The sequence below is a fragment of the Melanerpes formicivorus genome, unplaced genomic scaffold, assembly GCF_026170545.1.
Source record: "Melanerpes formicivorus ecotype bairdi unplaced genomic scaffold, bMelFor1.0.p_v2 SCAF_54, whole genome shotgun sequence".
Lineage (NCBI taxonomy): Eukaryota > Metazoa > Chordata > Aves > Piciformes > Picidae > Melanerpes > Melanerpes formicivorus.
The window spans coordinates 1169968-1184275 of NW_027142406.1; the positions used below are offsets into that span (position 1 = coordinate 1169968).

General features: G+C 48.0%; 1 protein-coding gene across 2 annotated transcripts in view; it reads left to right on the forward strand.

The window, feature by feature from the left end:
• Positions 1 to 14308, forward strand: part of ANO2 (anoctamin 2) — a 130437-nt gene that overhangs the window by 22617 nt on the left and 93512 nt on the right. For both annotated transcript variants that reach the window (XM_068160897.1, XM_068160898.1), the window contains exons 4-9: positions 3964 to 4062; positions 4924 to 5075; positions 6783 to 6837; positions 9332 to 9380; positions 10931 to 10986; positions 11850 to 11891. In XM_068160897.1, coding sequence (XP_068016998.1) covers positions 3964 to 4062; positions 4924 to 5075; positions 6783 to 6837; positions 9332 to 9380; positions 10931 to 10986; positions 11850 to 11891 — 453 coding nt within the window. The remainder of the gene's footprint in view (positions 1 to 3963; positions 4063 to 4923; positions 5076 to 6782; positions 6838 to 9331; positions 9381 to 10930; positions 10987 to 11849; positions 11892 to 14308) is intronic.

The window sequence follows — 14308 nt, forward strand, 5'->3', positions numbered from 1 at the left end:
TTTGCTTTCTATAGCTCGGTGCCAACACTGAGTGTACTGAAGAGAGTGCAGCAGCAATCCTGCCATTCCTCAGTATGGCTGTGTTCCTCCCTTTTGTCTCCATGAAGTCAGTCCTTCCTTTCCTTCTGCTCATCAATCAGTCACAAGCCTATGTGATGCCATAATGTCTGCTCCTCTAAGAAAATCTGGGGACTGCTACATACACAAGGACTTCATACTTCATGACTTCTTATTGCTCAAAGACTCCTGTGCAGTTGTTTTTTTTTTTTCCTCTCCCCTATTCCCTCCTGTTTTAAAGTAACAAAGATGATCAGGGGGCTGGAGCACCTCTCCTATGAGGACAGACTGAGGGAGTTGGGGCTGTTCAGTCTGCAGAAGAGAAGGCTCCCAGGAGACCTTCTTGTGGCCATCCAGTATCTGAAGGGGGCTACAAGAAAGCTGGGGAGGGACTTTTTAGGGTGTCAGGGAGTGACAGGACTGGGGGGAATGGAACAAAACTAGAAATGGGTAGATTCAGCTTGGATGTTAGGAAGAAGTTCTTCCCCATGAGGGTGGTGAGAGACTGGCACAGGTTGCCCAGGGAGGTGGTGGAAGCCTCATCCCTGGAGGTTTTTAAGGCCAGGCTGGATGGGGCTGTGAGCAATCTGATCTAGTGTGGGGTGTCCCTGCCCATGGCAGAGGGTTTGAACTGGCTGATCCTTGAGGTCCCTTCCAACCTTAACAATTCTATGACTCTATGAACTCAGTCTTTAGGCAGCTGCTCACCAAAAGCTAGCAAAGCTCAGCTGCAGCTAGGCACCAAAGTTTGCTCATTAGTGCACTGCCTACTTTTCAGCTAATCTGTTGCAGGAGGCATCTGAAGGCACCATGGTAACCACGTAGGTCATAGCTTGCACCACGAGGGATCCCAGTGTGTTTTTCACCTGTGAGCCACGGTTGGCAAGTGACTCTTCTGGAAAGAATGTGTTGATTTAGGGGCATTGTGTCACATATGGCTACCAACTGGGAAGTCTCTTCACAGAGAAGTCAGCATGAAAGATGCTTTCAAAAATCTTCCAATATCCAGCTGTAAGTTGCTGTTAATTTCCAGGTCTTCATAATGCTCTGCTAGCATTATTAGGCTTGCTTCCTGGCAGGACAAACCCCACATATCATGAGATCTTCTGGATTATGTTATTAAAGACAGCTCATCTTAGTATTAAAAAGTGGATGTAGTTCATAATCTAGTTATTGGCAGCCCTCCTGATATCAATGTAGCTACTCTGTAGTGATGTGTTGGGCTTCTTGTCACTAATTCTCCATCCCCATTATTTGATGAGGGATGTAAATGTAATTGTAATGTAAAACCAGTTTTGTGTAGTGTTGTAGAATTTTAAGCAGCACAAAGGACTAAGAGGTAGCTCTAAAATGTACGCCTCCACTTGTATCTGTCAGTGGTAATTAGCAAAGAAAGTAATCAGCTTATAATCACAGAGCACTCCAGTGCAATTAAAATCACAATAGTAAGTGTAGCCAAGGAACTATATAGCAAAGCTGGATCCAAAGCCAAATCCAGCTGGGGAGGCAGTGAACATCTTCCTGCTGCCTGAACACCTGAAATCAGATGGGAGGGTGGGAGAAATAAGCAAGGCAGTCATTCCCTTAGTACAACCTAAGTGCTCTTCCAAGTGGAAACAGGAATAAGTATATTCATATTAGAAGAAGGATATGGATTTGCTGGAAGGTGTCCAGAGAAAGGCCACAAGGATGATCAGAGGGCTGGAGCACCTCTCCTGTGAGGACAGGCTGAGCGATCTGGGGTTGTTCAGCTGGGAGAAGAGAAGGCTCTGAGGAGATCTTATTGTGGCCTTCCAGTATCTGAAGGGGGCTACAAGAAAGCTGGGGAGGGTGTCAGGGAGTGATAGGACTAGGGGGACTGGCACAAAACTAGAAATGTATAGATTCAGATTGGATGGCAGGAACTTGTCCAGAGAAGGGCAACAAAGCTGGGGAGGGGTTTGGTGCACAAGCCCTGTGAGGAGAGGCTGTGGGAGCTGAGTCATGGAATCATAGAATGGTCTGGTTTGGAAGGGACCTCCAAAGATAGAATAGAATAGGATAGGGTAGGATAGGATAGGATAGGATAGGATAGGATAGGATAGGATAGGATAGGATAGGATAGGATAGACCAGGTTGGAAGAGACCTTCAAGATCATTGTGTCCAACCTATCATCCAACATCACCTAATCAACTAAACCATGGCACCAAGCACCCCATCCAGTCTCCTCCTAAACACCTCCAGTGATGGTGACTCCACCACCTCCCTGGGCAGCACATTCCAATGGCCAATTTCTCTCTCTCTATGAAGAATTCCTTTCTAACCTCCAGCCTAAACTTCCCCTGGCACAGCTTGAGACTGTGTCCTCATGTTCTGGTGCTGGTTGCCTGGGAGAAAAGACCAGCCCCAACCTGTCTACAACCTCCCTTCAGGTAGTTGTAGAGAACAATAAAGTCTCCATTGCCCTTCATCCTGGCACTGCAGGTCTTTGTAAACAGTCTTTCTCCATCCTTCTTGTAGCCCTCTTCAGGTACTGGAAGGCTGCTATTAGGTCTCCCTGGGTGCTCTCCCAGCTCCCTCAGCCTGTTCTCATAGCAGAGACAACCCTCTGATTTTTTTCATTGCCCTCCTCTGGACCTGCTCCATGATGATGTTTGCAGTATATCTTAGATTGCAGCTGATCAGGTGCTGATGTATTTCAGTGTTAAGGCATGAAAGATAGAAAAAAGTCTCCTTGCAGATGCCTGAATTTTACCCACGTTATATATTTCCACTATAAGACAGGGGGGGAAAGGAAAACAATACAACATAGGCTATTGTTGAAGTCCTGCTTTATACTACATGACAGACTGAAAGAAATGTTTGATATATTTCTTTCTTCATGTGCTGATTGAAAAGCAAACCAGACCTTCCGGATTTTATTCCACCTGACTGTGTGCTGAGTTTTCCTACCCAAATGGGAAGCCCAAATTCAACTTTACAAAGTGGAAAAGAAGCCAGGATATAAATGTGTCTTGGACAATTCAGGCCCAAATGATAGAAGACCTGCCACTCCTGAAATGTATTGGGAAGTATAGATTGGAAGAGAGAAGGATCATGAGAGAAGCAGATCTGTTTGTCATCTACACAGCAATACTCAGTCACTTGAGTAATGTAACCAGGGAGCACAAGGATACAGACATAGAACAATGCAGGGCCGAGAAGAAAGTCCTGTGGGACATAAGCTGTGAGTGGAAAAGGACTTGATTAGGGATGGGTGTATTTAATACAAATGATCAGACAGAAAGAATTCACACCGTGAATCCTGTGTCCAGTTCTGGGCCCCTCAGCTTAGGAAAGATGTTGAGTTGCTGGAAGGTGTCCAGAGAAGGGCAACAAAGCTGGGGAGGGGTTTGGAGCACAGCCCTGTGAGGAGAGGCTGAGGGAGCTGGGGTTGCTTAGCCTGGAGAAGAGGAGGCTCAGGGGAGACCTTCTTGCTATTCTACAACTACCTGAAGGGAGGTTGTAGCCAGGTGGGGGTTGGTCTCTTCTCCTAGGCACCCAGCAGCAGAACAAGAGGACACAGTCTCAAGCTGTGCCAGGGGAGGTTTAGGCTGGATGTTAGGAAGAAATTCTTCCCAGAAAGAGAGATTGGCCATTGGAATGTGCTGCTCAAGGAGGTGGTGGAGCCACCATCACTGGAAGTGTGTGACAAGAGACTGGATGAAGTACTTAGTGCCATGGTTTAGTTGATTAGATGATGTTGGGTGATAGGTTGGACTTGATGATCTCTGAGATCTTTTCCAACCTGGTTAATTGTTCTATTCTATTCTATTCTATTCTATTCTATTCTATTCTATTCTATTCTATTCTATTCTATTCTATTCTATTCTTCTATTCTATTCATCTATTCTATGTTACATTGTTTTCACTATTTTGTGTTTCAGAACAAGAGCCAAGGACTGAGTTTTGTCCGGATACATGCACCTTGGCAAGTACTCAGTCGAGAAGCTGAACTCCTTAGAATCAAAATGCCCACTAAAAAGGTAAGCACCTCCCATGTCCTCTCAGCTAGCTGCCTGACTGAAGGAAGAGGGATCAGAATGTTGGCTAAATGTAGAGAAAACCAAGGAGTTATTTCCAAATCAGTGTCCAGTTCTGGAGGCTTCAATACAGGAAGGACATGGACCTGACGGAATGGGTCCAAAGGAGGGCCACGCGAATGATCAGGGGGTTGGAGCACCTCTGCTAAGGGGAAAGGCTGAGGGAGCTGGGGGTGTTCAGCCTGGAGAAGAGGAAGCTCTGGGAAGACCTAACAGCAGCCTTCTAGTACCTGAAGGGGGCTACAAGAAGGTAGGAGAGAGACTGTTTCCAAAGGTCTGCAGTGACAGGATGAGGGGCAAGGGCTTCAAACTAGAGAAGAGCAGATTTAGGTTGGATATTAGGAATAGGTTCTTTACTATGAGGCTGGTGGAACACTGGAACAGGTTGCCCAAGGAGGTGGTTGGGGCCCCATCCCTGGAAATAGTCAAGGTGGGGCTCAACAGGGCTCTGGGCAGCCTGATCTAGTTGAGGATACCCCTGCTGACTGCAGAGGGGGTTGGACTATAGGAGGTCCCTTCCAAACCAGACTGTTCTGTGATTCTATGATTCTATGATTCTATGATTCTGTGATTCTGTGATTCCGTGATTCTGTGATTCTGTACTCATCTCCTCTCTTGCATCCCTTCCTAGCTTTGTTCCTTTGATGCTTGCATACTTCTCCCTCTTTCTTCCCTCAAGGGAGTTTTCCCCTTCAAGGTTTAAACATAGGTTTGGCAAATTCTAGCCTTAAAAAAAGCAAACAAACCAACCAAAGTGGATTTTTGGAAGTGCCATGCTAATGTACAACTTTTTTATTTACTCAGATGTATGAAATCACAGAAGAAGGAGGAATACTCAAAAAGTTAAATGAAATATGGTGCAAGCTGACTGAGCCTCTGCAACCCCAGGTGCCACGACAAGAAAACACCAACATGAAAACCTTGTCTTACCCATTTTCCAGAGAGAAAATCTATTTGTGAGTACTTTACATTGTGATGAGCAATCAAATAAGCTACAACTTGCCTTTTGGTTTTATCTCTGCATTATTTCAATCAAAATTCAGAAATAGATAAATCCAGGCTGAGCTGTGACTGGCTGGAAAGCAGCCCTGAGGAGAGAGACTTGGGGGTGCTGGGGGAGGAGAAGCTCAACAGGAGCTCTCAGTGTGCACTTGCAGCCCACAAAGCCAATCAGACCCTGGGCTGCAGCAGGAGAAGTGTGGCCAGCAGGGCAAGGGAGGTGATCCTCCCCCTCTGCTCAGCTCTGCTGAGACCCCACCTGGAGTACTGCCTCCAGTTCTGGAGCCCCTATTCCAAGAGGGATGTGGAGGTGCTGGAAGGTGTCCAGAGAAGGGCCAGGAGGATGAGCTGAGGGCTGGAGCACCTCTCCTGTGAGGACAGACTGAAGGAGTTGGGGCTGTTGAGTCTGGAGAAGAGAAGGCTCCCAGGTGACCTTCTTGTGGCCTTCCAGTATCTGAAGGGGGCTCCAAGAAGGCTGGGGAGGGACTGCTCAGGATCTCAGGGAGTGATAGGACTAGGGGGAATGGAATGAAGCTGGAGGTGGGGAGATTCAGGCTGGGTGTGAGGAGGAAGTTCTTCACCATGGGACTGGTGAAGCCCTGGAATGAGTTGTCCAGGGAGGTGGTTGGGGCCCTGTCCCTGGAGGTGTTTAAGCCCAGGCTGGATGAGGCTCTGGCCAGCCTGACCTAGTGTGGGGTGTCCCTGCCCATGGCAGGGGGGTTGGAACTAGATGATCCTTGTGGTCCCTTCCAACCCTGACAATTCTATGATTCTATGATCATCCAGTCCAACCCCCTCTGCAGTCAACAGGGACATCCTCAACTAGATCAGGCTGCCCAGAGCCCTGTTGAACCTCACCTTGAATATCTCTGGGGATAAATCCCCAACCACCTCCCTGGGCAACTTGTTCCAGTGTTCCACTATCCTCATGTACATGGCTGTACTTTTTCATTCATATTGCCTTAAAACATCCAGCTTTTTCTTACTTGCTGTGGTTTCCAAGTGAATTTTAAATCAGAATGTTTTATGATCATAGAATCATAGAATCAATAAAATTAAAAAAGACCTCAGAGATCATCAAGTCCAACCTATCACCAACACCTCATGACTACTAAACCATGGCTCCACATGCCACATCCAATCCCCTCTTGAACACCTCCAGGGACGGCACATTCCTGGGCACCTCCCTGGGCAGCACATTCTAATGGCCAATCTCTCTTTCTGTGAAGAACTTTCTCCTTACCTACAGCCTAAACCTTCCCTGGTGCAGCTTGAGACTGTGTCCTCTTGTTCTGCTGCTGGGTGCCTAGGAGAAGAGACCAACCCCCACCTGGCTACAACCTCCCTTCAGGTAGTTTTAGAGAGCAAGAAGGTCTCCCCTGAGCCTCCTCTTCTCCAGGCTAAGCAACCCCAGCTCCCTCAGTCTCTTCTCACAGGGCTGTGCTCCAGACCTCTCCCCAGCTTTGTTGCCCTTCTCTGGACATGTTCAAGAGTCTCAATGTCCTTCTTAAGCTGAGGAGCCCAGAACTGGACACAGGACATGAGGTGTGGCCTAACCAGTGCTGAGTCCAGGGGCACAATGACTTTCCCTGCTATCTTATTGCTACCAGACAGCTGCTTTTTGTGGGGGTCTTTAATTTCTTTGTTTCTTCTCACTGTTTCAGGTATAACATTAAAGACAAGGACACCTTTTTTGACAGCGCTACCCGCAGCCGAATAGTAAGTGAAGCAAAGTTTACATTCTCATTGACCTCTTGTGCTGAAGGGCATTTGACGATGAGTGCTGCTGGTTCCTTTGCTAATTGCATCAGTTCAGGCACGTCTCTGTTCCTGCAAAATGTGAAGCATGAAAGAAGCACCATCACTGGAGCTGCCCAGGAGTAGGAGGTGCTACTCAGGGAAATATTGCCACTGATTCCTCTCAGCTATTCAAACCTGTTATTAAGCCTTGCTTCCTAGTCTTTAACTAGATCTTATTTGCAGAAACACAGAATCATTAAGGTTGGAAAAGACCTTTAAGGCCATTGAACATTTACAAGAACATTTACAGGTTCTGCATCACTTCCAGGGATGGTGACTCCACCACCTCTCTGGGCAAACTGTTCCAAGCCCTCACCACTCTCTCAGGAAATAAGTTTTTCCTCATGTCCAATCTAAACCTCCCTGGCACAACTCAAACCCATTTCCTCTCCTTCTATCACCTGAAGAGGAGACCAACACCTGCCTCACTCTAGCCTCCTTTCAGGTAGCTGCAGAGAGCAATAAGATCTCTCCTCAGCCTCCTCTTCTCCAGACTGAACAATCCCAGCTTCCTCAGCCTCTCCTCAGATGACTCCCTCCAAACCCCTTCCCAGACTCGTTGCACTTCTCTGGACACCCTCTAGCCCTTCCATGCCTTTCCTGTCCTCTGGCACCAGAACTGAACCCAACACTCAAGCTGTGGCCACTCCAGGTTGAAGTAAAGAGGCACCATCACTGCCCTACTCCTGCTGGACCCACTGGGTTTGGTAATGGCCAGGATGCCCTTGGCCTTCTTGGCTACCTGGCCACACTGTTCCTTGCACATGTTCCTCGGAACCTGCCAGCCCTCCAGCAGGCTGGCAAGGCCAGGTTTTATTTTACATATGCAATGCCAGCTCCTCCCTATGTTCAAACACATCTGGGTTTCACAGAGGAAGCATCCTCACAGATCACTTTCTGTGCATCTTGATCTTGTATTTCCAAATATGAAAGCTAAAAGTTCCTTTTGGATCTTTTTTTTGTTTTGGGGGGGTGTTGTTTTTGTTTGGTGGGTTTGTTTGGTTTGGCTTGGGGTTTTTTTACAAAGGCAGATTTGGAGGTGATTTTCCTTAGTGTAAAATTGACATCCTGCCTGTAGTCCTTACATTTCATATATGTGACTCAGAAGGACTTAGCCTACAAACCTTAGGACAGGTAAGCCGCTAGTAAGACTTACCACAGTGTTGTTAAGTGTTAGATAGCGGCCTCCAGCCATGAATGCATAGGTGAGTGACACATCTGTGTGTGCAAATGAGCTCTGCAGAAGTTTGAAAGTTTTGATCTTACTGCTAGCCCCATGATGAAAACACTGCTGAAAGCATTCCCTCCTCTTGACACCCAGCCCTCATAAACGTCTGTAAATATCCGAGGGCTGGGGGTCAGGAAGGAAGGGACAGCCTCTGCTCACCTGCACCCTGGGGTAGGGCAAGGGGCAATAGATCGATGGTAGGCTGAACATGAGTCAGCAGTGTGCCCAGGTGGCCAAGAAGGCCAATGGCATCCTGGCCTGGATCAGGAACAGTATGGCCAGCAGGAGCAGGGAGGTCATTCTGCCCCTGGACTCAGCACTGGTTAGGCCACACCTTGAGTCCTGTGTCCAGTTCTGGGCCCCTCAGTTTATGAAAGATGTTGAGTTGCTGGAAAGTGTCCAGAGAAGGGCAACAAAGCTGGGGAGGGGTCTGGAGCACAGCCCTGTGAGGAGAGGCTGAGGGAGCTGGGGTTGCTTAGCCTGGAGAAGAGGAGGTTCAGGGGACACCTTCTTGCTCTCTACAACTCCCTGAAGGGAGGTTGTAGCCAGGTGGAGGTTGGTCTCTTCTCCCAGGCAGCCAGCACCAGAACAAGAGGACACAGTCTCAAGCTGCGCCAGGAGATGCTTAGGCTGGATGTTAGGAAGAAATTCTACACAGAGAGAATGATTGGCCATTGGAATGTGCTGCCCAGGGAGGTGGAGGCACCATCACTGGAGGTGTTTAGGAGGAGACTGAATGGGGTGCTTGGTGCCATGGGTTAGTTGATTAGGTGGGTTGGATAATATGTTGGATGCGATGATCTCAAAGGTCTCTTCCAACCTGGTCTGGTCTATTCTATTCTATTCTATTCTATTCTATTCCATTCCATTCCATTCCATTCCATTCCATTCCATTCCATTCCATTCTATAGCATAGGAGTTTCCACCTCAAGATGAGGAAGAACTTCACTGGGAGGGTGACAGAGCCCTGGAACAGGCTGCCCAGAGAGGTTGTGAAGTCTCCTTCTGTGGAGACTTTCAAGCCCCATCTGGATGCACTCCTGCGCTACCTATGCTAGATTCTATGGTCCTGCTCTGGCAGGGGTGGTTGGACTGGAAGATCTCCAGAGGTCCCTTCCAACCCCTACAACCCTGTGATCCTGTGACAAGCCATTCTGTCTGTTTAACCACTGTTCTTTCCCACAGGTACGTGAAATCTTGAAGCGCACATCTACAAAGGCCAGAAGCAGCATGGGTAAGAAGCAGGAAAATATTGATAAGTTGATTTGAAAGCAATCTTTCCCTTTTTTTCTAGCAGAACACAGAACTATGCTGAGACATTTTAACAAAACCAGACTTTCTGGTCCATAGTTTCACAGAATGACTGAATCAAAGAACATATCTGGTTGGAAGAGACTTCCAAGATCACCCAGTCCAGCCTTTGACTCAGCACTGAAGGGTCAACACTAAACCCTGTCCCTAAGCACCACGTCAACAAAACACTTTAACGCCCCAGGATGTTGAATCCACTGCTGCCCTAAGCAGACCATTCCAATGTTTGAGAAGAAATATTTCCTAATTTCCAGCCTGAACCTCCCTTGGTGCAGCTTGAAACCACTTTCTCTGCTCCTGTTGCTTGCCACCAAGGAGAAGAGGCTGCCCCCTCCTCAATGCAACCTCCCTTCAGGTAGTTGTAAATAGCAATGAGGTCTCCCTTCAGCCTCCTCCAGACTGAATGCCCCCAGCTCCCTGAGCTCCTTCTCACAGGCCATGTGCTTCAGGCCCTTCTCCAGCCTTGTTGCCCTTCTCTGGATATGCTCCAGCACCTCAATGTCCCTCCTGGGGTGAGGGGCCCAGAAATGCACACAGCATGATCACCTCCCTGTCACTGCTGGCCACAGTGCTTCTAATCCAAGCCAGGATGCCAAGATCACCAAGTCCAACTGATCACCCAATCCTATCTAATCAACTAGACCATGGCACTAAGTGCCTCATCCAGGCTCTTCTTAAACACCTCCAGTGATGGTGACTCCACCACCTCCCTGGGCAGCACATTCCAGTGGCCAATCTCTCTTTCTATGAAGAACTTTCTCCTCACCTCCAGCCTAAACCTCCCCTGGCACAGCTTGAGATTGTGTCCTCTTGTTCTGGTGCTGCTTGCCTGGGAGAAGAGACCAACCCGCACCTGGCTACAGCCTCCCTTCAGGTAGTTGTAGAGAGCAAGAAGGTCTGTCCTGAGCCTCCTCTTCTCCAGGCTAAGCCACCCCAGCTCCCTCAGCCTCTCCTCATAGGGTTGTGCTCCAGACCCCTCACCAAGTTGCCCTTCTCTGGACACATTTGAGCAACTCAACCTGGTGTGGTCTAATATTAGTCAACAAGGAATAAGAGTTTCTTCAATCATAAACCTCTGTGAAATGGTTTTGGTTGTCTTTTTTGTTTGGGTGGTGCCAGTGGAGAACCATGGTTCCAGTCACTATCAGGCTTCAGGAAAGACTTGCCAGATGCTTTCCAGTCACATGCCTCGTTGCTGGCAGGATGAGAAAGTGCTCAAAACAGCCTTTGTACCATACTAGTTCACTCAAGAAAAAGCCCTCCATGGAAACAAGACTTTCTATGACAACATGTTTCCCATAGCCTTGTACTTCTAGCTTGGTGCATGCTCATCTTGACATGATTTTGAGTATTTTTAGTAGAACAGCTCAGTCTCCTTTGTGCAGCCATGAAGTGAGTTCTGTAATTATTATTTTATGCTGGACTGTGCCTCGCTGTTGACCAATTTTATTTCATTTTGTTTCCCTCCTTTAGGTATTGGCACATTAATAGCAAACAACATTTATGATGCAGCATATCCACTCCATGATGTAAGTATATGCCATTCCATTCCATTCCATTCCATTCCATTCCACTCTACTCTACTCTATTCTATATAATGCTCAAAATCCCTGATGGTAGCACTCAGTAGTGCACAGATATCAATGGCTATAGCTGGTGAAAATGATTCATAAAATCTTGGAGTGGTTTGGGTTGGAAGGAACCTCCAAAGGCCATTCAGTCCAAGCCCCCTGCAGTAAGCAGGGACAGCCTCCATTAGAGCAGGTTCCCCAAGCCCTTCCAAGCTTGACTTTCAATATCTCTGAGGATGGCGTCTCAACTACCTCCCTGGGCAACCTCTGCTAGAGTTCCACCAACCTCATGCTAAAGAACTTGTTCCTAACATCCAATCTATATCTCCTCTACTCTAGTTTGAAGCCACTACCCCTCATCCAGTCACTGCTGGCCTTTGCAAACAGTCCTTCTGCAGCCTTCTTGTAGCCCCCTTTGGGTACTGGAAGGCTGCTATTAGGTCCCCCTGGAGCCTTCTCCTCTCCAGGTTGAACAACCCCATCTCCCTCAGCCTGTCCTCATAGCAGAGGCGCTCCAGTCCCTTGATCATCTTTGTGGTCCTCCTCTGGCCCTGCTCCATCAGGTCTGTGTCCTTCCTCCAGAGATGGTTGCAGGACTTCAGGTGAGGTCACACCAGGGCAGAGTACTATGGCAGAATCAGCCCTGTCCATCTGAAATATGAAAATACATTCTAAGTGTGTGCCTCTAATGTGAAAACTTTCATAAACATCTTTCAGGTTGTGACCCAAAAGTAAAATCAGGGATGTAGGAACAGCTGAGCAAACTTCTATTGAATTCTATCTGTTTTTACATCAGTTATTAAACCACTTTCTCTCTCCAGGGCGAATATGAAGGCAAAAATGATGACATGAATGAAAGACAGGTAAAATACATTACAAAATCAGTTTCGTATTAGATGTAATATTCTATGAAGTAAATGTTGTTTGCCTTTTTTTTTACAAATACATCCATTTTTGTACTACTTATTTTCTTTTATTTCTGAATATGTACTTTATTTTCCCCACAAGATTTTAAACAATGTCCTCTTGTGAAGTATTTCAGTCAATTTCACAGTATCACAGTATCACAGTATCACTTAGGTTGGAAAGGACCTCGAGGATCATCGAGTCCAACCTATCAACACAGACCCCATGACTAGACCATGGCACCAAGTGCCACGTCCAATCTCCCCTTGAACGCCTCCAGGGTCGATGACTCAACCACCTCCCTGGGCAACCGGTTCCAATGCCGAATGACTCGCTCGGTGAAGAACTTCCTCCTCACCTCGAGTCTGAACCTCCCCTGGCGCAGCTTGAGACTGTGTCCCCTTGTTCTGGTGCTGGTTGCCTGGGAGAAGAGGCCAACCCCCTCCTGGCTACAACCACCTTTCAGGTAGTTGTAGAGGGCAATGAGGTCACCCCTGAGCCTCCTCTTCTCCAGGCTAAACAATCCCAGCTCCCTCAGCCTCTCCTCACAGGGCTGTGCTCAAGGCCTCTCCCCAGCCTTGTTGCCCTTCTCTGGACACACTCAAGTGTTTCAATGTCCTTCTTAAACTGAGGAGCCCAGAACTGGACACAGTACTCAAGGTGCGGCCTAACCAGAGCAGAGTACAGGGGCACTATGACCTCCCTGCTCCTGCTGGCCACACTATTCCTAATGCAGGCCAGAATGCTATTGGCCCTCCTGGCCACCTGGGCACACTGCTGGCTCATATTCAGGTGGCTGTCGATCAGCACACCCAGGTCCCTCTCTGTTTGGCAGCTCTCCAGCCACTCCGACCCCAGCCTATAGCTCTGCATGGGATTGCCGTAGCCAAAGTGCAGCACTTGGCACTTGGACTTAATTTGATTTAGATTTGTCTGTGTGGTTTTGCTTGAATGTGTCCAGAGAAGGGCAGCGAGGCTGGGGAGAGGCCTCCAGCACAAGCCCTGTGAGGAGAGGCTGAGGGAGCTGAGGTTGCTTAGCCTGGAGAAGAGAAGGCTCAGGGGAGACCTTAGGGCTGTCTTCAACTACCTGGAGAGAGGTTGTAGCCAGGTGTGAGTTGGTCTCTTCTCCTAGGCAACCAGCACCAGAACAAGAGGACACAGTCTCAAGCTGTGCCAGGCTGGAGGTGAGGAGAAAGTTCTCCCCAGAGCGAGTTGTTAGCCATTGGAATGTGCTGCCCAGGGAGGTGGTGGAGTCACCACCCCTGAAGGTTTTCAAGAGGGGATTGGACGTGGCACTTGGTGCCATAGTTTAGTAGTCATGAGGTGTTGGGTGACAGGTTGGACTTGATGCTCTTTGAAGTCTTTTCCAACCTTATTGATTCTGTGATTCTATGATAAGGTTAGGAAAATTTTGGGAGAAGAAACCCATGTGAACATTAATTGATGGAGAGATTGGGTCCTATGGGGCAGAGGGGAACAGTATCTGAATGAACTAATATCTGGAAAAATATTCACCCCACTGGTTGTGCTGCCTTCTTTTTCATTCTCCGTATTAGGCTCGGTTATGAAGTGTTGAGTATTAAAAACATAAAAGCTTCTTTCCAGAAATACTGTATTGATTATTCACATATGGCTCTGCTGCCTAGCCATTGAATCTGCTGCAGCATGCCTATGCATAACATCATCTGTTTTCTATCTGAAGCTAATAGTCTTAGTGTTTAATTTCCTGAAAAGCCCAGATCAGGTTTAAAGGAAGAGGGGGGGTGGGGAGGTTGTGGGGGTGGTGTGGAGGGGTGCATTTGGGAGATTTTGTATTTTTCTCTGCCCCTCTTTATTTTGTCATTTTTAAAGCACTGGTTAGGCCGCACCTCGAGTCCTGTGTCCAGTTCTGGGCCCCTCAGTTTAGCTAGGAGGTTGACTTGCTGGAGCGTGTCCAGAGAAGGGCAACAAAGCTGGGGAGGGGTCTGGAGCACAGCCCTGTGAGGAGAGGCTGAGGGAGCTGGGGTTGCTTAGCCTGGAGAAGAGGAGGCTCAGGGGAGACCTTCTTGCTCTCTACAACTCCCTGAAGGGAGGTTGTAGACAGGTGGGGGTTGGTCTCTTCTCCCAGGCAGCCACCACCAGAACAAGAGGACACAGTCTCAAGCTGTGCCAGGGAAGGTTTGGGTTGGATGTTAGGAAGAAGTTTTATACAGAGAGAGTGATTGGCCATTGGAATGTGCTGCCCAGGGAGGTGGTGGACTCACCATCACTGGAGGTGTTCAGGAGGAGACTTGATGGGGTGCTTGGTTCCATGGTTTAGTTGTTTAGGTGGTGTTGGATTGGTTGATGGGTTGGATGCAATGATCTTGAAGGTCTCTTCCAACCTGGTCTGGTC